This window comes from Gadus chalcogrammus, chromosome 20, assembly GCF_026213295.1.
Source record: "Gadus chalcogrammus isolate NIFS_2021 chromosome 20, NIFS_Gcha_1.0, whole genome shotgun sequence".
In the NCBI taxonomy this organism is placed as follows: Eukaryota; Metazoa; Chordata; class Actinopteri; order Gadiformes; family Gadidae; genus Gadus; species Gadus chalcogrammus.
In genome coordinates this window covers 3,354,700-3,381,596 of record NC_079431.1, presented here as the reverse complement: position 1 = coordinate 3,381,596, position 26,897 = coordinate 3,354,700, and the positions used below count along the sequence as shown (strand labels likewise).

Genomic DNA, 26,897 nt, shown 5'->3' with positions numbered 1-26,897 from the left:
CATTTTGGGTAGTACGCTTAGGGGCATCGGCCTCACTGTACTTTTTAATTTATACTTAAAGATTATACAGATAAAGGGGCATACGCGCGCGTACCCTGGGGTCCGAACAGCTTAGATAACAAAGTACGCGGCGATGGGAAGATTGAGTAGTTCCACCGTAGACGTCCGTTCTCTCTCAACACCAAGGTCTCCTGACTCTCTCCTTCTTTCTCCCCCTCCCTCCCCCCCTCCCTCCCTCCACCCCCTCCTCCCGCCTTCCACCCCATCCTCCCTCCCTCCCTCCCTCCCTCCCTCGACACCACTCGCTTTGAAAGAATCGTGACCCATTTTCTTCCTTCTGTCTGTAATTACCATAACTAGTAGGGAGAGGGAGGGAGAGAGAGAGAGGGAGAGGGAGAGGGTGAGGGAGAGAGAGAGAGAGAGACCTAAATAAATGAGAAGGGGAGGAGGGAGAGGGGAGGGAGTGTGGCTGTGATGCAGAAAAAGTTAACAAAAGTGAAAAAAAGTCAAAGAGAGGAGAAAAAGGGGGGAGAGAGAGAGAAAGAGAGGGAGAACATGAGCGAGAGACAAGAGACTATGTGTGTCAGAGAGCGCTGGGAGGCAGTGGTGAGGAGCAAGGGGAGACGAAAGAAACCCGGGGACAGGAAAGGGGAGAGAGACAAAGGATATGTATCCAGCGACCTGTGCTGCACACAGGTCAGGACACACACACACACACACACACACACACACACACACACACACACACACACACACAAACACACACACATACACACACACACACACACACATCTGGTTCACACACGCAAGTGTCAAAAGTCACAAAACATGCAGAGAGAGACGACCACAAAGACACAGGGGGAGAAGAGTGGGAAAACAAAATGGATCCAAAGGAAACAAAAGTTCTGCTCTAACGCCAACGCGACCCAGGAGGAGCAAACGAATCATTCAGCGGTCGGACATCATTTCATTAGTAGCCTATTGACCAGGATGGAGCTCTGTGCTACAAAAAAAGGGCTGTGTCAACGGAGTGGCTGTCAAAAGAGAAGGTCACCCAAGATGTCCCTCACAGCACAAAGAAACACACACATTTTTTAGGCAGTTATTCCAACAGGTATTTGGTCAGAGCCGAGGGGGTCTCTTCAACACTGTGTTTGTGTGCGTGTGCGTTTGTGTGTGCGCGCGTGGAATGAGAGAGCGGCAGATCAGAGAGTATGCCTGGCTGCATTCCTCGGTCATGAGTCACCTTTTGAAAATTAAGATGATTGAAATACCTCCCCCCCCTCCCCATGACCCTCTCTCACACACACTCTCTCTCTCTATGTCTCTCCCCCCCCCCCCCCCTCCCACACACACACACCTACACACACCCACATACGCTCACACTCACACTCGCACTCACACGCTCCCTCCCCCGGCCTCTGTGGCTGTGGCCCGTACCTCTTGAAAGTTGTCGAAGGCGGAGAGGATGATTTCGTGGCCCCCCCGGACGAGACACACGGCTGCCAGCAGCTCCAGCACCAGAGCTTTGGTCCTGGGGGGGGGGGGGGGGGGAGAGAGGATAACATGACCACAACACAGTGAGAAGACAAGATGGAGGACACAGTGGCAGATGGAACCATTCACTCTCACTGTAGGCATGGTTGTAAGGTGTGAAAACACCAGCATAGAAACGAAACGCAGAAATACTTGGAATAAAGTATTCATCTGCCAGGCCCAAACAATGAGGCTGCCACGGCCAGAGATTTTTTTAAATGGGAGTTTGATGCAAATCAGCTGTTATTTGTTTTGTAATCCAAGGGGTTAAACACGCCTGTAAACATTATTGTTGATTGTAATCCTCTGGCAAACAGAGTGGGCTAGTGTGAAAAATGTCAATGGCCGTTTGCGAATATATGCTCGTGATTGCGTGTGTTCCGTTATGCTTGTGTGTGCAGTAGTGCACGTGTAGCCCGTGTGTGTTGTGTATGTGTGCAGTAGTGCATGTGCGCAGTAGCGCATGTGTGTTTGTGTGTGTGCCATCAGACATGAAAGGTGACATGTGCAGTGAGCCTTCAGAAGTGCTTGGGGGGGAAAAGAAAAAAACTGACCCAGAGGGGAAAACCCTACACACACACACAAAAGAACGAACCCACCCACACAAACACACACACACACACACACACACACACACAAAAAAACACACACTCACACAAACACACTCCCGCCAACTTAAAGCCAAAGGGCGCTTCAGAGGGAGGGCAAGCGCGTTGCGTTCCGTCTGCTGGCCGACGTCTCCGTGCGGCAGCTGGCGTCAGCGACGCGCCACGTGCCAGAGCTCTGACCTTCCCGGTCGCCCTGGGCCCCATTGCATTCTGGGCCAGAAACTGAAAAAAAAACTAAATCCTACTCTACCCGCTACTCTGGACCAGGGAGTCTGAGGGAGCAGGTGCACCCAGGCTTCACATCAAAAGGCTGCTGCTGCTGCTACTGTGTGCGTGTGCGTGTGCGTGTGTCCAGTGAAAGGCTGGCTGACCCCCAGCAGCAGCTTTCCAACGGCCTACCCAGAGGGATAAGTTGGGGTGGGCAGGGGGGGGTTGGGGGGGCAGAAGGGGCTTACCTGGGGTTCTTATTGTTGAGACTCAGAGCAATTTCATTCACAGCGTGTGCGTGCGACATGACCATGTTGAAGCCGTACTGGATGCATGGAAAACACATGGAGGGAGGGGGGGGGGGGAAGAGAGAGAGAGAGAGAGAGAGAGAGAGAGAGAGAGAGAGAGAGAGAGAGAGAGAGAGAGAGAGAGAGAGAGAGAGAGAGAGAGAGAGAGAGAGAGAGAGAGAGAGAGAGAGAGAGAGAGAGAAAAGCAAAAAGAATGGGAGAGAGAGAGATAGGGAGAGGGAGAAAGTGATAAATAACAAAATCTCAAAAATGAAAGACCTCAATTTACATCACACACACCAGGAGCCGGAACAATGAGGTGTCACAGTAAACGAGACGCGGAACTAATTGGATGCGGGCCCCAAGTAGCGTGCATGTATTAATGAGGGGCCCAGAAGGGCTTGGGAGGAGGAGGGGGGGGGGGGGGGCTCACCTGGTAGTTCATGATGGCTCGCAGGCACATGATGCACACGTGGACATCGTCCTTCCGGCACACCAGCCGCGAGTTCTTCAGGGTCCGCCGGCTGGGGAGCGTGTTCGAACTGCAACACGCCGGAGAAAACGTGTGAATAATAACAATAATATTAATTTATTTATTAATAACAATAAAAATAATGAGTAATGTGTGACTGAAAACGGGGACAACCTCGATATAGAACTCACATAAAAAGGGTTTAAGAAGTCACGGATACAATGAATCAAAACATGAGCTCGTAGACGGAGTGGAGAGACACCACCAGGACGACAGATGTTGTCTGTCAACGGGCCACCCGCACGGCCGCCACAAAGGCGCCATTAAACCAGTAGGCTGCGTCGCGTTCACACACACAAAAGGCCGTATAACCAGCGCGCCATCCCCCCCCCTCCCATGTCTATTGTTTTAAACCCGACGATACTTTGTGATGATAGAACTTAACGACCGGTACAATGGAGCAGCCTCATTAGCATGCAGGGCCCGTGATCTGGGGGCGGCTTTGTTCACTCAAGACCCAAAGGGAGGTAGGGGGGGGGGGGGGGGGGCTTTTCTTCTACTTCTTCTTCTTCTTCTTCTACTTCCTGCGAGGCTTTCACAATAAAAGCATGAGAGCTGGGGCGGCGGCGGTGGTCTGGGGCCACGGAGCGGAGGAGCAGATCAGGGTGTTGAAGACGGAGCTATTCTGAGAGCCTGGTCACATGGTGCGCCCATCACCAGACGGGCTTCTGGGAAATAAAATAAACCGAACTGAAACTGAAATAGAAAAACTGATTCATCATCCGTGTGGCCCCGTGCCTCTGACTTGGGTCACGGTGTGTGTGCGTCTCTGTCTCTCTCTGTCTCTCTCTGTGCGTGTGCGTGCGCGTGTGTGTTTGCGTGTGCGTTACTACCAACCTGTTGGTAGTATAATATAAACCAACAGATTGGCCCGGTTTGAACCAGTCATGTTGGCAATGAATGAGCATCCAGATGTTCTTACTAACTGAGTACAGAGTTTCGGGACTGTATATTAAATAATAATTGCTACAAACAGATTCTGGATCTTGTAATCGAATCTTGTGTTTGCCGTCATGCCTCCGGGTCAAACAACGCTCCGTGCTTTGTTCAGAAGATTCTGGTTCTCGCCTGATGCGAAACACTTCCTGTCGACCGCTGGGGACAGAAACAGAGCGCAGTCCCAGCAGGTGACCGAAGAAAGAGGCCGTTTTGTGGAGCTAAACCTATCACACGTGGGATAGGTACACCAAACGATAGAGTACCACTATTATCCATCCCAGCAGCACGAGGTTCAGCTGTTGCCTGCATTTCGTGACCCTCTCAACCCCTGGTTCCAACACCCGTTCTCGTAAAACAATGTTAAACACAGTACCTTTACAGTGAGACAGCGACACAACCTTAGAAAACACACACTGACCGGTTCCAACCCGTTCTTGTAAAACTATGGTAAGTACAGTACCTTTACAATGAGACGTACACAACAGCATAAAACACACACTGACTCACACTAGAACTATGGACTACAGGTGCGGGTAAACACAATCTAGGAATTTCTAAGGGGACCGTACACTTGGCACTTAGGCATACCGTCGTTTTTCCGAGCACTTTGGGCACTTAGTGGTGCTCCCCGTCCTTCGAGGGAGGCGTCACAGAGGAAGAGAAAACATAAAAGCCAACTTCATTTGCAATTCAAATATTTAACTGACACTTTACTGGGGGGTTCGACAGCAAAACAATGGCTGGGTTGCGTTGGGAGTTAATATTCAACAGCGCGTCTTTATACTTCGTGTGACCGTCCGAGGAGATGATATTGTTCCAATTAGCGAGTCGGAATGGGGCGTCTGCTCACAACGGAAACAGGAAGCGGTTAAAGCAGACCTCGGCACGCCAGAGTCGTGAAACAGCGGCGCGTTTTTGGCTGATGCGTCCAGAACTCGCGGAGGTATTTAAGCACCTGGATCAGCTATTTTTTACGGGCCGCCGTTAGCGAGAACTAGACTAGAAGCTGCACACGCTGGCGTTCAGGGAGCCACACAAGCAGAACGCCAGCGCACGGCGAAGGTTTGAGGTTCTGAGGGGGGAGAGGAGAAGCCTTTTAGTCTAAGGGCTGGGGGGGGGGGGGGGGGGGGGGGGGAGAATGCCTAGAAGCACAGAAGGGAGGCTGGCAGAGCAGAACTCACTAGCCAACACAAAGAGCAGGTCCAATAAAACGGGCAGTGCTGGCACGGGGCCGCAAAGTAGCTAGCAGGCGGGGAGGGTTTGGTTGGGGGGGGCGGGGTGAGTATGCGAGAGTGTTTGTGGCTGAGTGTGTCTGAACCGGAGGGTCGGATCTGTTTATGCCCCTTGGTAATGTGTTTGTGTTTCGGCTAAAGTGTCGACAGGCGTGTGCGAGAGTGTGCGTGTGCGTGTGTTTGTGTGTGTGCGCGTGTGTGTGTGTGTGTGTCTCTCTGGGTGTTGTTTATGCCTTCATCTGTTTTTGCATCAGCGGAGGTGTGGATAGACATGTGTGCAGAGAATGTGTTGGTGCATGTGTGCATAGATACAAGTCTGTCTGTGTGTGTTTGTGCGGGTGCGTGAGTGATCATGACATGGGGTGAAAGCTGTTGACGGCCCACAGTGAGCCAGAAACCTGCCTGCTGTTGAAGAACGGCAGACAGAACATCGGAAGACTATGGAGACACACGGAACAGAACCATGAAGACAGAACAGAACAATAAAGACAATAGAACCATAAAGACAGAACAGAAGCATGGCGACAAAACAGAAACACACAGTCAGAAGCACCCATGTGAAGTTAGATGTGGAGCTAGAGTTCCTGAAGATGCACTTTAACTCCTGTATGTAGTCTGTCTGTGTGTGCACACATTCTGTCAGATATTCTGCACTGTACTTATTACTGCCACAAACCGGGTTAGTCTTTAAAGGAAGTAAAAAATGTCTCAAGAAGAAACAGCCTCTGTTTGGAACCTAAAGAGATGAAGAGGTAAACTAAGGGGAAAGTCTCGGGAAAAGTCTTGTGTTCAGGCTCAGTCGTGTTCACACCATTCATTTTAAACACCCAGCAGAAAAGACATTAAACAGTAGAAACATGAGGATAATAAGTCATGTTAAAAGGTGAGAACTTAACTCCACCATCTTCTGGGCCTTCTTTCTAAATCATTCTGGTGGTCCCACCAACTTCCTGTGTGCGTGGCCTGTGTGCGTGCACGCATTGCACTTGAGAGAGACATTGTAATTTCTAAATGCATCAACAACTGAACGATTATCCATTACCGAATGGATAAAACATTCGATTGCGCTCAGAGTCAACTAATCCATCAAAACATGTATTTGGCTTACTTTCCAGAGCTAGAAATGTGCCCTGAGCCCTTTAAAGTTGACCATGCCTCATGACCACATTAAGGGGCTTTCAGAGATCACATGAAACGTGTGACTGCTCAAAATAGTCGCGCTGTAATTCCGTTCCCTACTGAACCAAATAGTGTAGAAATACTACAAAACAAGTCTTTGGACTGTTGAGGGCTGTGGATCTCAGAGAGACTGAACAATGTTGACCGTGTGTGGTGATTAATGTGCGTTTGGCGTTGTGTGTTGCCATGTCGAGATGCATTAGTGTAGAGGTATATCTTTGTTCATTTGGGTCTCCATATCTTTGTTTACAGTGTGTTAAGTTATGTAAGAGTACAGTGTGTCTCCATATTTAACTGTGTGTCTAGTAGATATATTGGTTACACTGTGTCTAGTTATGTTATTGTACATTATGTACGCTTCACAGTCACTAGTGAAACGAACCGTGACTACTAGCCGCCAACTGTGACCAGTGAACCGAACCGCTTGCTTTTTTTGCTTTTTTTTTTTTTACAACCATTCCATCCCTACTAGTTACACTTTTTTGTACAATGTGTCTAGATAGTTATTTATATTAGATTACAGTGTGTCGAGTTACATCGTTTACAGTGTGTCCAAGTCATTTCCGTACAGTGTGTAGTTCATTTAGTTAACAGTGCGTCTGGTTATATTAGTTTGCAGGGCTTCTGGATACATCGATTTAGCCTGCATGGTTCTATTTGTGTCAAGTGTGGCTTACCGTAGCGTGGACTGCCTCCCAGCGCGGCTGATCCCAGAGCCGTTGGAGGGTAGGGTCCCCCCGCCGTGGAAGTCCTCTATGGACCGGCTCCAAGGCTTGGACTTGTCCACAGAGTTCTCCAAGTTGTTCTCCGCGCAGTCGCCATCAAACCTGCAGAACCGCGATAAGCCCGTGATTGGGTACATTTTTGTGTCGGTCGTGTCACTGTAGGCATACATCAGTTACTAAGAAGGCTGTAACACGCAGTGATACAGCCTACAACGTCCCCAAAGGTGCACCCATGATTGAGTCACTCAACAGCAGTGATGGGTGCTTTGTTTTGGGGGGGATAAGGTACATCTTAAAATGCGAGGGAAACAAACAGCAGTTTTCTTCTAGAGACGGATCAGGCGGATGAGGTAGATGGGTCAACGGGGGTGGACCAGACGCTGGGAATGCTAACCATGCATTCATTAAAAAAAAAAAAAAGAAGTTGCAGCAAACATTCATTGTGTAAGAATGTCGACTTAACAGATATTAAAACAGGTCTGAGTTTACAATAAATGGGTCGGTTCCAGCGGGGCTTAGTCTCTATTGGCAGAGTCTCTATATTAAGAATAAGTTGTTTCGATGGCATTTAAAAATTACGTCATAAAATGTGAGCACACCTTATTATAATCAGCCCCTCCACAAACAGGCCTTGTTTGGATCTGACGGAAGCCGCCAAGGGACTCGTACGGCTGCAGAAGCAACCCTATACCACTCCAACCCTCGTTTGCAGGGGCCAGACCATAATAACATACTGTCCAGCAGAACAGGGCATGAATTAAACTTATTTTTTACTGGCGTGGCTGTTTGGCCTTGAATGGGGGAGGTTGTATTGTGATGATCGCACCCTGGCTGGTATGAATAGCGCTCTGTAGCGGGGTGGCACATGGGGCCCGATGCCGGGCCAGGGGCCCCCGGTGACTCAGGGCTCCCCGACATGCGGGCTGTCTCGCTGCTGTGTGTGTGTGTGTGTGTGTGTGTGTGTGTGTGTGTGTGTGTGTGTGTGTGTGTGTGTGTGTGTGTGTGTGTGTGTGTGTGTGTGTGTGTGTGTGTGTGTGTGTGTGTGTGTGTCAGCAGCAGCAGCAGCGCCAGTGCAGGAAAAAGGAAGCATTGTTGCACGTCGTGAGCGAGTGTCTGGATGTCCGAGGTGGTGTGGAGGGCGGAGTGGCCCTGGGGAGGGGTGGGGTGGCGCGGGTGGTGTGTGTAGGGTGGGGGGGGCGGGGGGGGGGGGGACTGGGACTTACGTGACGGCGTACTGGGCGAAGGACAGATACTCCACCAGCACATCCAGGCCTTTGTTCTCCTCATTCAGGAACTCTCTGACCCACCTGTGGAGAGAACCCACAGAGCTGTTTGAACCGGTTGGAGCTGGCGGGTTCAGACTAGTTCTAATGTTTGAGACACATTTACATATTGATGACTTGTGTTGCAGTGTAGGAAGTGATTGTATTGTGAACAAGAATTTACTTTATTGTATATTTAAGATTTTCTGAACCCGAGGAAACAGCTCTCTTCGAAAACAACAGATGATAACCAAAATAAATGATGATTTCCTTTTTCTCAACAATTATTGCATTTAGAGACGTCAATTGTGTGACGCACACGCACGCACACAAACACACAAACAAAGGATCAGTTATGAACGAAAGCGTTCAATGGAGGCGTAATCGGTACATCTCAACACACGACAACATGATGGAAGGCTTGCTCTAGCATGACTGCATATGCTCTTCCTATTATTCCCCTGATGTCATTCCTGCTGCCGACAAGAGACCGGAGGTAACAACCAGTTGCTGAGCCTTCGAACACGTCACACACACACACTGCAGGACGACTCGAAGAACAACACAAGCTGGCAAATGCACCCAGGAGTGCCAGGCGGAGGAATGCACGTCAGCAAGACAATGACATTTCACTTCTCAAATATACAAGAGGCACGACTAATGGTTTCGTCCATTCCGTGGTGTCCTTTCGGCGTGCATCTTATCGGTTTGATTCTGATTGCGTGCGTCTGTTTGTGTGTGTCCCCCGCTGACCCTACAGACAAGCTGCTCGGCCGATCTCCGCTTTCATAATTGGCCTGGACATATGACGGGGACGGGGGGACGGGGGGACGGGCAGAGTCACTCAGATGGCAGCCCACCCCCTGCGGTGGTCAGCCTGTATTCATGAGCAGTGAGGGGGGGGGGGGGGGGGGGGGGTAATTAGCAGAATGTCTTTAATCCATTACACTAGCCAATGGTGCCTTTAACAGGCTGATCGCTATGTCGTTAAGAGACGATAGCAGAGTGTTAAGACACAACGATGCACAGTTGGGGTTGGGGGGGGGTCTCAAAGTGGCACTGCATGCCAAGGGTCATGAAGAGGACATATGCTGGGGGAGCTCTTTATGGGGGCAAGCCCTGCGGAGAGACTGCCTGGAGGAAGGGGTTAGGGCCCCCGAGTGCCTACAAGCTGGGGTGTAGAGGGGCGGGGTGGGTCGTGTGTTACAGCGGTCAGGGCGGGGGGTCAAAGGGCGTGGCCTTGAGGAGCTAAAAAGTAATCATTACACAAGGATGCACACTAACCAGCCACCCCCCCCCCCCCTCCTCCCCCCACACACACGCCCCTTCTACCATTGACCACATGCTGGGAGAGTGATGTCGATGGGCCCAGCAGTGAACTAGACTGGGAGCCCTGGGGGGGGGGGGGGGGGGGGGGGAAGAGACCAGCAGCAACAGTAACAGGCAGAACAGGCCGTCTATTATGGCTGAGTTATGGGCTTTGCTCTTCTTCGCCTTCGAGGGAGAAAGAAAAGAGATGTGGTTATCCATTGTCTGACCACCACCCATGTCGCAAGCCCCCCCTCCCACCGGACTAATAATGATCATTATCTCATGGAGATGGGCTGCTTTAATGAGGTCATCTAATTTGTTATCGCTAAAATGGAGTCACTCGAAACACGGGGCCGGGCCCAGGTTTGTGTTTATAAACCGGCCTCATCCTGACTAACACACACCGCTTTGAGTTTGACTTTGGCCAGATCCTGCAGACAATGTGTGCTGGGATCAGGCTTGTGTGTCGAGAACACAAAAAAAACAGGGTGTGTGTGTGTGTGTGAGCATGGGAGAGACAAAGAGCCGGAGAGATGAAGAGATAGCTGGAAGGAGGGAGGAGTGATCGGAGCGGCGATAGTGTCCGTGCCTCTCAGAGTCCGTTGGCGTGGCAGCCTGCGGCGGGGGGGCTGTTTCGGTGGATGTGTATCTCGTCCCTGATAGGGTTAGCCGTCTGTGTCCTCCCGCCGACAGACGATATCCAGATCCCCCCCCCCTTTCTCCACACCCTTTTACCACCAGTGATCCATCAAACCTCCAGCCCTATTCCTCACTTACAGACTACAGACCGGCTACATATCCCAGAATGCACCGGGCCTTATCACTAATGCTAATGCACACCCATGAATCACCATCTACTACCATCAGGGTCCTAATCACTTGAAATAAACCATGAGGGAGACCTCCAGTGAGGCTAACGATGGCGGACACCCATTGATGTATCGATCCGTGCCTGAAGACGACAGCGAGGCACTAAATCAATCCCCTTAAGCCGTGGGAGAAGGCCTATCGGAAGGACCGGGGGCAGAAGGCCTCTCCGGTGATGCTTTCCACAACAAGAATGTAAAACACCAAGAATGTAAAAAACAAGAGGAATGTGGAACAGCTGCGTCCGCATGCAGATTGTGACGGTGAAGGAGTGAGACTGGGATATCAGAACGAGGACAAGATGGCTCGGCTTGTTCCTCTTCCTGTCTCGGTGCGGCTCCAACACAATCAATACATTCATCTGTGCGAGCACCACATGTCTCCCGGTACAACATTCAGACGGGGGAGGAGGGGGAGTTGAGTCTGGGGGGGAGGGGGGGGAGGGAGGGGGGGGGAGGGAGGGGGGGGGGGGGTCGAGGGGGGAGGGTTTAGTGTATACATCTGTGTCTCTCGGCGTCTGGAATGTCCGACTTTTTCCCCCCAAGAATCCTCTGCTGCTGTAAAACGTCACGATTGCATTTCACAACGCAACTTTGACTCACACGTAAATGTGTGTCTAAATATACATCAACCACACACACAAACGCACACCACAATGACTCACCCTATGTGATTGGTCCGTAATGAAATTTCCAGTTCTCTGAGGACTTGGGTGGACTCCTGGACCCTTCGTCTGAATTTCTAGGGAGAAAACACGAGTAAATATTTCATCAGGAGAAGGAGGGTGCCGAGTCTCAGCCGTAGCGTAGCAAAGGCCAAAGCAATAAGAACAGGCCACTCGGTGCCTGTGGTGAGGTCAGAGAGAGACTAAGCATGACCCCTGACCCTTTCATAATGTTATTGGGACTCCCCCTAAACTAGCTCAAAAGCAGTCCAGGTGTTTCTATATCGTCCGTCTATTTTAAATGCTTGAAACATTTTATGGATAAATATAGGTTGACGTGAAAAGGGACACCTTGACTATGACGTGTTTGACGTTTTATCGTCAGCACTTGCTCATACACGTCTGATATTAAAGCACAGTAATCGCATGCGCACAGTTAACACGCACACGCACACACACACACACACACGCACACACACACACACAGTAAACACACATAAACAACGTGTTAGGCACATGTGAGCAACAAGTGTCTGAGGTCGTTGCAACCGAAACAACAAAAAAGTCAAAACACATTTTCAGACTTTTCTCAACGCTTTCATCATTGGGGGAAAAATAAATAAAAGGCAGACAAATAAGGCGAGCCAAAATGAAAAACACAAAGCTGCTGCAACTCGAGCAGCCATGAGAAAACGAGCCAATGACATGTGTGTGTTTAGGGTCGTGTTGAACACACAGCCCACTAGAGACCACAACCTCCCTGACGAATCAGGGCTGGAACCATTCTCACAGACTGAGAGGAGAGGGGAGGGGGAGGAAGAGAGGAGAGGAGGAGGGGAGAGAGGAGGAAGAGAGGAGAGGAGGGAGAGAGGAGGAAGAGAGGAGAGGAGGAGGGGAGAGAGGAGGAAGAAGAGAGGAGAGGAGGAGGGGAGAGAGGAGAGGGAGGAGTGGAGAGGGGGGAGGAGGAAGAGAGGAGAGGAGGAGAGGAGAGGGGGAGGAAGAGAGGAGGAGAGAGAGGAGAGGGAGGAGAGGAGAGGGGGAGGAAGAGAGGAGGAAGAGAGGGGGAGAGAGAGGAGAGGGAGGAGAGGAGAGGGGGAGAGGGGGAAGAGTGGAGAGGAGGAAGAGTGGAGAGGAGAGGGGAGAGAGAAGAGGGAGGAGAGGGAGGAGAGGGGGAGGAAGAGAGGAGAGGAAGAGGAGGAGGGGAGAGGGGGAGAGGAGGAAGAGAGGAGAGGAGGAGGGGAGAGAGGAGGGGGAGAAGAGGAGAGGCAGAGAGGATGAGGAGGAACAGAAGAGAAGAGGAGCGGAGAAGGAGGAGGGAGAGAGAGGGAGAAGGAAGAGGAGGCGGAAGAGAATAGAGGAGAGGCAGAGAGGATGAGGGAAAGAGGCAGAGAGGTGGGATATAGCAGAGGAGCTGTGGAGAGAGGACGATGAGGAAGGTAGAGGAGGAGGAAGAATGGAGCTAAAGTTGGGGGGTGCGGACTCTTTCCATGATGTCTGCCGGGAGGGAGCGGGGTTAACCTCTTACTAACATCCACCCAAAGCAGATCACTTCCCACCCTCTCCCGACTAAATATATTTCTCCTTTTCGTTCCCTCCTTCCCTTATGGGCTCGGTGTGTGTGTGCGTGTGTGTGTGCGTGTGCGTGTACACGTAGAGATGTTATTTTTTTGTTTTTATTAGGGGAGGAGCCCTTTTTGTGTCTGCGTGAAATTGAGAGTGAGAGAACTTGAGGGGTGCTGCGCAGCCTCCCAGAGTTGGCCTCTCTCCTCCCTCCCTCCCTCCCTCCCTCCCTCCCTCCCTCCCCTTTACTCAACACTCCACACTAAGTGCTACCAGCTGCAGGACGGAGGGACAGAGGGCAGGAAGGAGGGAGGAGGGAGGGAGGGAGAGAGGGAGGAAGAGAGACAGATAGAGAAGAGGACGAAGAAGAAAAATAACTAGTAAATAAGTGGTGTATGAAAAGACGGCAAGTAAGAAAGGGACGAAACAAAAACTATTCAAAGTGAATAACAGAGAGAGACAGGGTTATGGGTGAGGAGGAGGAGGAGGAGAAGGAGGAGGAGGTGGGTGGAGAGACAGTCTGCAGAGGGGAGGGGGGGGGGGGTCATCCTGGAAACAAATCAATGGCTGATACATTCTTGGGGACTTGGCTGTATCGGGGCTCCTCCTCCCCAGGCTGCTGATTGGTTGGGAGGCGCCCAGAGGAATGCACCGCGGCCTATGGGGAGACGAGGCAGCGGCCTCCAGGACCCTCACGGAGGCACAAAGTGGCAATTGTTTGAGTCTGAAGAAAAGGGGGTTGGATCAGGAATGCGGGGGGAAAAAACGGGGAGAGAGAGAAAAGCCAAACATAACTCTCGTTCCCCCCCCCCCCCCATCTACATGATGTTTATTGTTGGCTCTCCGTGCATCTCCATCACTCTTTTTCCCCCCATGTCCCGTCTTCTCTTCTTCGTATCTCGTCTCCCCCACCTCCCCCCCTCCCTCCCTCTCGCTGGCTCTCTCCCTCTTCACCTCCGAATGTTGCGCTCACGCCGCCCGCCTCGCGCTATCGAGCGCTCGCTGGAACACATGACTCCCGCCGGAGCGTGACACGGAGGCTTCAGAGGTTAACCCCGTTTGACGGAGGGGCACACAGGGCCCTCTCAGGCCGTCGGGGAGATGTTGTCCTGAACCACAACTCCCACACGCCTCGGGGGGAAGAATGACCGAGCGCCGAATGACAAATAAAGGCTGGCGTTTCTTTTTTCTTTTTTTAACCAGACTTTCACTGTACAGAGAAGGGTCGTCTACTAGTAGATACAGGGCCGGCAGGGACCTAGACCTTGATCTTGATTATAATTCTCTTTCTTAGACACATGTGTGGAAAGGAACACCATTTGGGTGACGGGTCATAATTTCCCATGAAACTCATGGTTGCTTTTCCCCTTCGAAATCGTCACCAAACAATTCATTCAAGTCAAAATATTCAACCAGATCAACCTGACTTCATACGGCCTCCAGAGACAACGACATGACAGTTTCGTCATCAGGATATTCGGTTGGAATATCCTGAAGCCAAAACTGTCATCCACCCCTTTGTGTCAACTTCAAACTGCTCTGTCATTAATTTAACTCCCCTTGTGTAAACATAAGCATGCCTGTGTCATATATCCCTCATCTGCCGTCGTCGGTTGCCAGGAGTTTCTCCCCTTGAAGTGACTTTTGAAACCTCGACCTCAGTCAGCAGAATGACGTCACCCCGAGATTCTGGCGGAGGAGACCGTTGCTGGATGCGCTCATCATATCAGAGATGTGTCTATCTCCGGGCTGCTGGGTTCCTTTCCGACGCAGCCAGCAGACACTTCATAGTTTTGGCAAAAGGCCGTGAATCTCCCCTCCACAGTCCCTCTTTACTCCCCCCTCCAGGGAGTCAGAGTGGGGGGGGGGGGGAGGGGCAGGAGCTGGCTGCTCCTTCTAACCTCAGCTGGTAGTGGATGATGTCATGCATAGTCCATCATCCACGGCGAGCTGTGACTCTGGGCCCCGGCTGGCCGCCTCGTTACGGCCAGCGACAGTGAGCCTTCAGCTCCACTGTGGAGCAACACTTTGGATCATTCAAGATAAAAGCCACGAAGTCGTCCGTCACACAGAGTTACAATCATATTCCTGTAGCCCGGTTTTCAAAAGCTGTACTTTACTGAGCCATCTTTTCAGTTAGCCCCCTCAAAGGAGCGAGTGCACAGGGGGGGGGTTGACAGAGACGCCTTGCTCAAGGACACTTTGATAGGACAGATGCTTGGCGTCAGGAAACCGTGTGCGAGTTGGGTCACAGATCTGTGGTGTCTTCCCTGCATGCTCCGGTATTATCTCAACTACGGCTGGCCTGGTTATCTCTGGGACAACCCGGGACCAGCCATCACCTCCCGGCTGTGGGGATGTCCCGGCCTGGGGGGGGGGTAGGGGGGTCAGAGGTCAGTGGGAAAGTAAGAGGACGGGGTCCGGGGAGAAGACTTACCTTCCGGGTCACAGCCGGGTCCAGATAACTCCGGAGCTTCTGGATGTATGTGTGAGGAGGGTTTTTGACTTGGAACCGTTCCTAGAAACGAAAGCAAAAGTACGATTAGTACGAGAGGAGAACAACAGTTGAACGGAAAACATTCCCTGCATATATATCAATACTCATTTAGGAGACGCTTGGCTCCGAAGCGACTTTAATGAATGCTAAATGAGGGCTGATGAATGGCCGATCATTAGGCATCAGGTAGCGGTTAGGACAATTTGCTCAATGGTCTGGGTAGCAGGACAATAGCGACTGAACCCACAATCTCTCGCCTGGCAGACCAACAACCTGACGAAATAGACAATTTCACCCTCATACATCACAATAAATAGAAACAACTAAGAGTGCCCAATGCCATCAACCAGTTCTGTTATGCGTCATTTAGTTGGCAGAGGCCCGTGCCAAGACACTGGTCGAATCCCACAACAGTTTTCAGTCACAATCGCGTGTGTTGTCGGTCGACACCCGACATACGGGGAGCTGTGGTGGATGCACTGGCCCTTCTCGAGTGCCCTCTCTCACACAAGCTGGCGTCGCAAAAGGCTGCGCCAGGCTAAAAACGTTGAGCCTTGAGCAAATAATAGTCATTCTGGATCATCCAATCAATGCAACCGCCTGATGATATGTTAGCGCAAGCGGCAGCATCATCCTGCCACACTGGGGCCCGTTGTGTGGACGTGGCCGCCCTTTTGTTTACGGTGGCCGGCCTTTTGTCCACGGTAACCATGGCGCGCTACGTATAATGAACTCTGAGCCAAGGAGAAGGACGCTAGCACAATGCTAAATGATATCGTCACATGGCGTTAGCCTTGAGCCACAAAGCGAAGAAGCAACGTGCACTGATGACATTGTGAAAAACTGAAGGGATTATGAGGGTTCAGTTACGTCTCCATTGACTGGTTAGATCAACGGCCCTTGGGGAAGTGTGTGTGTGTGTGTGTGTGTGTGTGTGTGTGTGTGTGTGTGTGTGTGTGTGTGTGTGTGTGTGTGTGTGTGTGTGTGTGTGTGTGTGTGTGTGTGTGTGTGTGTGTGTGTGTGTGTGTGTGTGTGTCAAAAGCTTAGCCAACAGGCAGGGCATGTCTTCCTTGAACAAACGGGTCACCTTTAGTCTACCTCAAATCCTCCATCTTTGTGTCCCGGATAGGCTCCATGTACAAGGGATTAGCGACAGCTCGGAATCCTCACAGAGAACAAAACCCAGCGAGTGAGTAAACGGCGGGTTCTGGTCAGTGACGTCACTCCGTAACAACATTTGCTGCATCACCAGCGATGGGAAATACCAGCTTTATACAGAATCCCGTTGTGTTTGCTTGTTGAATGGATAGAGTTGTCCTGTGCTTCTAGCCGGGATGCTGTGTTCACGTTTAGGGACAGAGACGAGTGAGTTGTCCTGATAGTCTGAACAGCAAACTGATTCACGTTTCACTGCTCGACTCAAACTGTCCCTACAGTCGTAGTCATGTTTATTTTGGGATACCCTGTTTGTAGGATTTTCCGACGCCTGTCCATGCAGCCAGAGTTTGTCACAATAACAGGAAATAGGACATCTTATCAGGAAACAGATACTCCTCCCATCACCAACACGTTTGGTTGTATGTATGGTCAGCGAGGACTTAATGAATTTCACCATTTTCTCTTAAACGTGTGTCAAACCATATGAGAGGATGAGGGAACATATTGGACCACATGAGCTCGGAGGGAATGTAAAGTAAATTTGATTTATGAGAATATATGAATAAATCTGTTCCTATAAACTATACTTTGGACCGAACACTAAGAAACTAGCCTGGGGGTTCCAACATGGATTCAATGTACGTACGCAAATATTTTCCCATACTGGGCAGAGGCTTAGGAATAAGGAATGTATGGAATATCTTCTGGATCAATTGGAATCATGCTTGGATAAGCGGACTTTCGCAACTTCCTGGGGGGGTGAAGAGGAGGGAGGTCAGAGTGAGATGACTTAAGACCTAATTCACTCCCACTGCTCTTTTCTCATAGAACGTACAGCAACGTGAGACGTGCAGGGACAACCGAAAGGAGTGCAGAAACAGAAAAGATGAAAAACAGAAGTAGTAAGAATGTTGTTTGTATTCAGAGCCTTCCAGTGATGGATGCTAGAGCCAAAACACAGACCGATACCAGAGCAAGAAAGTTTGAGTTATTGTAATTTGTAAACTATATAAATCTATCTCTCACTACTCACTAGGCTAATTGAGCAACAACCGGAATATTTCTCCCTGTTTAGGATCAAATAATTACGAGGCTGTCGTTGATATGAACAAATATAAGACTACACACAAATATCCTCACAAAACCACCAAGCAGTCAGACAAGGTCCTTCAGAGAGACAGAAATGGATTTTGATTGGCTCCCAAGGGACCTGAGCTGTTAAAATCAGAGTGTGAAGAGTTCACTCGTCCTCATGACTTATGTTTTAGGGCCAGCGACTCTCATTCCCTCCTTTGTGCAGCGGGTCCACAGAAAAAATCTCATTGTTTGTTCCTGAAGCTCTTCAGAAACAAACAATTTGCGTTTTTGCATACATTTTTGTTCACCCCAGCATGTTTTCAGTTCAAAAGGGGTCAAAAGGGATTTGCTAAAGATATGGCGTGGAAAATATGTTGCTTGTTCGACGAGATTTGTGTACAAGAAAGAATAAATAAGAGATGAAGCTATGGAAATAGCACGTCTCAGCAACAACGCAGTTCAAAGTGCTTTACATGAAACATTAAAAGCATTTGATACAAAATTCAAAAGATGCGCATTATAAGAAAGTTTTAACGCAATTAAAAATTGTTAAAAAGTCTCATATTGAATTGAATGCAAAAGTCAATGTCAAAACGGAAAAGTCCTCAACCGTGATTTAATTGAGCCGAGAATGACAGCTTGGCCCGCGCCCTCTCCCTCTCGCTCTGCTTATCCCTCTCTCTTTATCTCCCTTCATTTCTTCACCTCCCACTTTCCCCCTCTCTTTCCACATCTTCCTCCTCTGCCTCTGCCTCAGCGTACCCCCATTCTCGCCCAACCTCCCTCATTCTACCTTCCTCCCTCCACCCCTCTCATCATCGCTCAGGGGCAGCAGAAAACCCCACGGGCCCGGGGGGGTGGGTGTGGGTGAGGTGGGCGGGTGTGGGTGTGGGCTGGGGAGAGGCTGAGCTGAGCACTCTGGCGTATTCCCCCCTCACGTTCCCGCAGAGAGACCTTCACTTCCCATACTACCGTGCAGTCAACTCAGCATTTCCTCCACAATAAGCGATCTGATGCGTGCCTCCCTTCCTTCCTCCCTCCCCACACCACCACCCCCCCCCCCCCCCCCCCTCCGCCTCCCGCAGCGCCACTTAACCCACTTGACCAGCGAGCCCGCGGGCCCAGCGTAGCCCCCCCCGCTGGATGTAAGAGGGGGTAATGGAGCGGGGACGAGAGGATCAGAGGGCCCAGCAGGCCCGGTCCCGGTGGGGTGGAGACGCTCCTCTCTGTGGGCTTCGGTCCGTCGAGACACAGGCCGCCGCGCTGGAGAAGTACGCTCCCAGACTGGGCAGCTTAATCGCTCCACTGCCGTCGCAACGCTGGTTTCTTCTAACACGGGGATGTCGAGTGGGATGTTGACACGAGGAAACAGCTTAAACATCCGTCGGACGGCCCGCTCGGAAACAGTGCATAGCGTGTGCTTTTTGCGAAGGGGATCCGGAGATTTGCGGAACTGAAACTCGGGTTTGTTTATGTATTGTTTTCAAAGGGCTAGTTTGAATTGTTTTCAAATTCTTTATCGGCTCAGGGACAGCGGAGAGAGGGCCTTCCACATCTTGAACGAGCGCATAACAGCGGAGATGATGCTAAGTGTGTTATGGTTCTGCAGACGGAACCCACCTGGTCGCAGATCAGTTCCCACTTCTTCTCGTTGTCGTATTGCCGTAGTAACCGAGCCTTGTCTGGAGGAAGGTTCATGGAGTTCTGCAAGAGGAGGAGGAGGAAGAACAAGAAAAACATCAGTTACCATGACCCTGTGAAGTGCCAGCCGCCAAGTGAATCATGTCTAGACTATCAAGGCACAGTATCGTCCAAATTATGACCGTTGTTGACAGAATCAAATTAATGAAGAAAGGACGGATTAATTCTTGATTTACGTAGTTAGCACATTAGACGTGACTCAAACGCTGTTGAGTGAGGAAACATTCAAACATAAGGACAGAGCATAATCTCCTAATGTACACTAGTCATTCGTAGTCATCATTGCCACATTGATATGCTCAATTACACTCAGTTGTTTCCTGCCATCACACACCCATGACTAAAAGCGATCCTACACGGTAGCTGAACTACACATTTCATCAATGAGCACCAGTCAGAAGAAGCTCGATGACCTTAGTAAAAGAAAAGCATATTAGAGGTGCATTCAAAGTGTAAAGTCAATTCCTAACACCCCCAGAAGTTCTGAATCCACTGTTCATTAGAACAGTTCACCAAATCTACCAAGCAACTCATGATTAAAACAAACCAAGTGCCAAACGAGAAGGCAAGTAAGTGTAGAGTGACGGGATGTGTATCAACATAGCAGGTGACCGAGAGACAATAGCTCTGCCATGTCCTCGTCTGAGAGCTTCCAGAAAGATCTGAACAACGTCACTGATTTTAACACCGGTCGTTCAATGTCACCCATTGGCCGAGTGGTCTGAAGCAACTGCAACAGAGAAGAGTGAGTGAGTTTTTCCCTCTTGGATGCTTTTATATGTATTTCTTCTCACAGATTTGTGGGAAGCAGTCACGGTCCAGCCGATCACATCCATCTGTTGACGTCCCCCATCCCTCGTATTCCCCATAAATATGTAATGCAATAAACATGGTTGAACGGTTCTTTCTTCAACTTTACGCGATATCCCTGTAGATCCTCAGCCGCTTGGCCGTGACCAAGCCCGTTCACGCTATCCCCCTGGTGTGCATTCACCAAGTCTAGAAACCAGAAATGTACTCAAAGAAAGATAAACACCGGTTCTCCTAGGACGCGTGACCCGAGTAGGCTGGCTGTTTCCCAAGACCAGAACTAGCGACCGATCTGACAAAACAACAAACTGACAACACCAAGACAAGCAGTTAATCGTGGTCTGGACGTCAAAAATGTTCCCTTCCAACACGCCCCCGAAGCTAAGCCATATAAACACCCAGAGTCCGCCCCGGTAAAATCTCCCAAAAGGTCGACTCCTTTTTGGTGAAATCCAACGCCGCAGCGCGTCTAGACGGCGTTCAGCCTACACGCGGCCCATAAATAGGGCTGAATGGGGGGGGGGGGGGGGATATTTTCCACTGCTTAGAGACAGAGGCAAAAGCAATTTGGCCCTAAAACACGGCTCAGCGCGAGGTTCTCATTCCTCCTCCCCCCCCCCCCCCCCCCCCCCCCCCCAAACCCGACAGACAGGGTGATCCATCAGAGAGCTACGGGGCCTTCCAGCTCCGCACTCCCCGGCGGGGCACGCGAGGGGGGGGGGCGGGACGAAGAGTGATGAGGAAGATATGAGGTCCATGAGGGGGGCGGGGCCGCGGCATCATGAACATGGAGATGATGAACCACCTGGCCCCTTCCACATGCGTGTGGTTTAATGAGTGTGTGCGGATGTGCGTGTGTATGAGAGAGTGTGTGTGTGTTTGCATTATTAATGCCAACATTGTTTTCCTCTAGTTCTGCAGAATCATGTATTATGCCGGCTTTCTAAACCCACAAGTACAGCAAAACAATTCGTAAAGAGATGGATGAAGCAACTGAATCTCGGCTTGAGGATGAATTTATCCAGACAGCAAGCAGACACGGTCCGGACACACACACACCAAAACACACACAAACACACACACACAAAACCGCAAACTCATCCGATAGAGTAGTTAAAGAGTCATGTATTATTTCAGAACAAGCCAGTGGTAGAAGCCTGCATGCTCTCCCAGTCTGATTAGTATTCAGCAGACAGAAACTGAACTGGATTGAACCTGTGTTGCTGATGGCGGGAAATGGGAATGGGGGGGGGGGGTTCTATTGACTGAAGAGTCTGGGCTCTAACCAGACCGCCTCTAGCACCTCTTTGCCTTCCCTGAAAAACACTTTATTATCCAGCTTGAGAACCACTATGAGAGACAGGAGGGACGCGCTTACTAGTGGTTGACAAGTTGCTCCGCTGTGCAGAACCAGGGGGGGGGGGGGTGGAGAATATAGCGTCTTATTGGATGCGGAGGCAGAACCAGGGACGGCAGGGGTAGTACGAACACATCAAGAACCTCCTATCCGGGCTTTTACACTTATCTTGGAAGACTTGTTTGGTGCAGAGGACTAATGGCTGTGTGGTGATGTATCCGTGTCGAACGCTGTGTTCCTGCAGAGCGGCTCCTTAATGGCTCGCTAGGCCGCGTAGACGGAGCTCCGGGCTTCCTGTCTGATGAGAGCTCCACTTACGAGGGAAGAAATAAAACAGAAGACACCCTCGTCTCTCTGGTCCTCGTGCCCGCCGTGGCTAACGAGCTGCGGCGGGCACTAAGCTCGCCACTGGGGCCCGGTGGCTCATGTTACACCGTGTCTACAAGCGCTCGCTCTCATGTCCTGTGTGTGTGTGTCCTGTGTGTGTGTGTGTGTCCTGTGTGTGTAGGTGTAGGTGTAGGTGTAGGTGTAGGTGTGTGTGTGTGTGTGTGTGTGTCCAAAGCCAATTCAAAACAAGGCAAATCATCTTCAAAAAAACTCACACTTTATAATAACGACAGCGTTACTATTGTAAACACATCGACTAAGAATATGGTAGTTGAATCCTTGAAAGTTATTGGATTTGAATGACCAATATCCTAGCTGTTGTGCTTAATTTAGTGTATAACCACTAGCCAATCAAAAGTCTTGAAACTGAACAATGTATGGGTTTTGCTGCGACATTAACAATACATATGTCATCATCTTGATCTACATTTTTCCGACCAGACACTGATGGGTGTCTGGTGAACCACAGCTCCCAATTATCTTCCCTTATATCTATTATTATTATTCTTTGCTTTATTCCTTATTCCCCACTTGCATCTTTTCTTTTCCGAGGTTTACTCTTTGAAAATATGACATATTGTGTGCCCAAATGGTCCTCGATTGCCTTCCAGTTGTTGCATCATACACCTTTGTAAATGCCAAAGGTATGAAAGGTGTTAAAAAAGACGTTAGGCTGAAGTGGAAACAGTTCCAATGAAAGACTCGTAGGTGTGAGGTATTGTTTCTGAGGAACTTCCTCATAAGTCACAGTCCATCGCACTTAATAGATCTCCAACCACTTCCTATGTAGTCTCATTCCACGTTAATCATTGTTTGTACAGCGAAAAGATAGCAACGTAATAATTTAACTTGAGACAACATGGGGAAATCACTGGAAGTCATATCAGAAAAAAAGAAGGGAAAATCTATTTGAAGCTAGAACGCAAAGATACAAAGAGAGATAAAATATAACGTAAGATACAAGAGGTCAGACATAAAGGGACGGGTAATTCCAGAGGTCATCGTAAAAGTAAAAGTGCTACTCTTATTTGTCCAACTGAAAAGGTTTGGCCGATGCATTTAGGTTTGTAAATAAACACCTGGCAAAAAAACACCACCACCACAATTGCTATTTAATAATGGGTTTTAATAAACCACAAACAAATGACCGTTAAACTCGAATTCCCTGCTTTGGAAAATAACTGAGGCAGAATGAATTGTAAAATAAAGAAGTGGAAAAAGGGGTACGGAATCAGATGGGCATAGCGCCCCTCATTCACCGACCAACACCAACTCCACTACCAACTCCTTCTCCACTACCAACTCCTTCTCCACCACCAGCTCCACCTCCTCCCACCACCTCCTGCCACCACCTCCCAACTTCTAGGGGGTCTGGAGACCTACCCTCCATGGCACAGCTGGGTAAACGCACAAGAAGACCAGCACCCATGCAGGGAACTGTTAAACAGGTTGCCTTAATGGCTCTATAAATATCATGGATCTAGCAAAACGCATTATAGATTCATTTAACATATGGTGCTGGGGGTTGGAAGTTCGAAATTAGACTTGGGCCACATGGTCAGAGGGCAGAGTATGCCCGCTAAGAGTCTCTGTAATCATCTCCAGCTAGACCTCAAACCAGGACTCCAGCAGCTGTAGTTCCCAGAGCTTCTCAGACCTCCACACCTCGCCAGAAATAACCTTCTACCGAGTTCACTTCGCAAACAACCGATGAAGAGGAGGATGCGCATGATTCTTGTCTTTTACGCTCTTTAACAAGAGACAAAAGAAAGGAGGAAAAAACGACCAGCCGCCTCCCCCTCTTGCAAATCTGGGATTAATGAAACCCCTGGGGAGGTTCACTACTACCATGATTAACACACACACACACACACACACACACACACACACACACACACACACACACACACACACACACACACACACACACACACACACACACACACACACACACACACACACACACACACACACACGATCTGTGCACTGTGTTTCTTGAACAGTTCTGGAGGTGAATAACGATCCTTTGTCGGGGCGGATCTCAGCTGCTTTGCATCGCTGCGTATGCTGATCAGCTCCTGACCTCACTGCCGCGCCCCCCCCCCCCCCCCTCCAGGTTGATGCAAATCAGGACAGACACAACAGCAGGGAGGGTGGGGTATCAGGGTACAAGTCAAGTCTGGGAAGGACAGACAGACACTAAATCCTCTTTTACTGAGAATGTTACGTGCGAGTGCCAAGGACAGACTTTATGACTCGGTGTCAAACGTGTCATCCGTTTAAACAGATTCTTCAAAACTGATGGTTTGTTGCACCACACTGCATGCCACAACATGACAGCACACACACCTACCTGCATCAGGTATGGGCCACTTCTCATATTCAAATTGCTCAATTCTCAGGAAGTGACTCAAGTTGTTCTTTGCCTGCGTTGCACGACGGGCATTAGACGCTATTCACGGATGTGTCACATGAGCAGAACATGACCGGAGGGCATGTAATGTTCAGAAAAGGATTCCGGCTCGTCAACTAAAATTGTAGCATTGGTGCTCTTTAAATGGATACGTACACAAGAGCGCTAATTACCTATCAAAGAGTACCAGTTGTTTCCCTAGCTGGGTTCAGTTCCAGCCAGGCTTTCCTCTGATATAATGACCCAACACCGGACACCCAAGAGACCTGGGTTCTGTTCCCGACGAGTGAACGACGCAGCGAGGGACAGGATGCAACAGGTGCACACGTCAGTGGGAAGACACACACACACACACACGGATGGCCGGCGCGTGCTAGCTAAACACCCGCCGCCGTCGTCTCGTTAGCGCAGCATACCGCCGTAATCCTCGGCGGTCTGTGAGGGGGGGGGGGGGGGGGGGGGGTGAGGGAGGGGGGGGGGGGGGGGGGTGAGGGGGGCACAGGTGTCCCCCGTCTGTCCTCAGATTAGCTTTGTAATCCCCCCCGGGACCCCACCCCCGGCCTGCCCTCTGGCTGACTCCACACACACACACACACACACACACACACACACACACACACACACACACACAACCCCCCCCCCCCCCCCCCCCCAAGTCATGTGGACAGTGTTTATGTTTTTGAAGCTGTTCTGTGGAATCGCAACAAAGACCAAATGTTGGAATACTACTACTACCTCCTCCTCCTCCTCCTCCTCCTTCCTCCTCATCATTACATTCCAGCCAAATGTGTTTGGGTGACTCAGGAGTGGAGAGGGGTGTGTGCAGGATATGAGGGGATTTCAAGCAGGCTCAACACATGTTGAATCAGAAGACACCGGAACATCAAGAGAGTGTCTCTCTGCGAGTCTTACATCAGAGCCTTCCTGCAGCGGAGTGAACGTCAAAACGCCAAACAATGCTATTGTTTCAGGACATGATTGAAGTCGGATTGGGAATGAAATGGTATTACTGCCGAATCCCCCAAAGTCTAGTCCCAGCTAATCTGTTCATCATGTCTGCAGTCTGTTCATGAATATAAAGAAAGTAACCCTTTCGACCCTGAACGTCGACATGTCCGACTACAACTTCTATCAACAATTATCGTGAGACCTGGGATCGGATAACGCGCATCCGGATAACATCCACGGTCTACGCCGGGATGCGTCCGAGGGTGTTGGAGCAGATGTGCCGGGTTGTCCAAACAAAACATGTGATACACAGAGAGAGAGAGAGAGAGAGAGAGAGGCGGGTCCGGCACAGCCAGATGTTGGGTTGCGAAAGCCCTCAGCGGTCTCAGAGGTGGAGTCCCTGCTCCTCGTCCAGGGAGGAGGGGGAGCAATACGAACGATGTTTATGTAACCGATAAACAGAGGCTCAGGGGAAGCCTCGCCGTCGCGGGATTAGGGCAATGATTTGGTTTTCTGGAGACATATTTAACGCTTAAGTAGAACAATAACCGAGGAGTAGGTGGGGTCGAAAAACGAGCGGGCTTCCAAAAGGAGACGTCGCCAATGGAGGTTAGCTCAGGTTGCACTTCAAGGACAGCTTATCAGCCATCAGCATGTCTCTCTCTGTAAATTCACAGCGACACTAAAGACTGGCTCAGAGTCCTAATCCTTTTCCGACATCAGATCCCACCCCGTGAACAAAAGCAGACAAGTAATCTGACTTGTCCTATTTACCACGTCAAGAACAATCACGTAGCATCAACAAATATAGAGATGCGCTGAGATAATATTGTTAACCCCCTGAGGGGAGTAAACACAGTGAAAGGGTAAGTAGTACACCGTTGAAACTTATTGCAGACATTGCGGAACATTCCTGAAGTGTCTCAGTGTAAGCAGCGCTTACTGTCATTATGTTAACACAGTACTTAGCTCCGACATAGGTGCCAAACCTGCCCTCATTGGTTTCACTTGTGTTTGTTGTGGATGAAACTGGAGGCGAGTTAACCATTGTTAACTCACTATTGAGAAAACCAGAGAAGCCACTTGCTTACATCACCTACCAGAGCCGTTAGTACCAGCAGCTTACTGTAACTACCGCCATCCTACTGTTACTACCACCTAACTACCGTAACCACCACCTAACTACTGTAACTACAACTATTATAATGCAACTACCCCCTAACTACCACCATCCTCCCACAATACCACCATCCTACCATAACCACCACCTACCTACCTTAATGAATGCAAACAGATAAAGCATGTGCTTCATAATAACAAAGAGAGAATGGATCTTCACTGATGAAAAGGCCCAGGACCCATAATTACCTCTTAACTCACAGTACACAAGGAAACCAGTTTTCATCGCTCTGCCTAATCCACTCCACTTAAATGAAACCACTAATATGTTCTCCTAAACATCAAACATCAGCCTCTCCCCCTATTAATTCTTTCACCTGCAACCTTTCGAATATAGATAGTTTGAGTCAGAGACGTTTGATTTCCTTTCAAGGTGTCTCAATTATAAAAGGAACACATTGAACAACCAGTGTCTCTGCGGGAGAGTCTGAGCAGTTTATTGTAGAAAGTAAAGGCTGTCG

The 26,897-nt window shown here is 49.9% G+C and overlaps 1 protein-coding gene across 4 annotated transcripts in view; it reads right to left on the bottom strand.

Annotated features, from left to right (window-relative positions):
• Window positions 1-26,897, bottom strand: part of LOC130373007 (formin-like protein 2) — a 48,777-nt gene that overhangs the window by 15,049 nt on the left and 6,831 nt on the right. For all 4 annotated transcript variants that reach the window (XM_056579198.1, XM_056579199.1, XM_056579200.1 and 1 more), the window contains exons 2-9: window positions 19,262-19,345; window positions 15,347-15,427; window positions 11,350-11,426; window positions 8,469-8,552; window positions 7,198-7,347; window positions 3,072-3,180; window positions 2,600-2,676; window positions 1,441-1,534 (exon numbers count right to left, since the gene is read on the bottom strand). In XM_056579198.1, coding sequence (XP_056435173.1) covers window positions 1,441-1,534; window positions 2,600-2,676; window positions 3,072-3,180; window positions 7,198-7,347; window positions 8,469-8,552; window positions 11,350-11,426; window positions 15,347-15,427; window positions 19,262-19,345 — 756 coding nt within the window. The remainder of the gene's footprint in view (window positions 1-1,440; window positions 1,535-2,599; window positions 2,677-3,071; window positions 3,181-7,197; window positions 7,348-8,468; window positions 8,553-11,349; window positions 11,427-15,346; window positions 15,428-19,261; window positions 19,346-26,897) is intronic.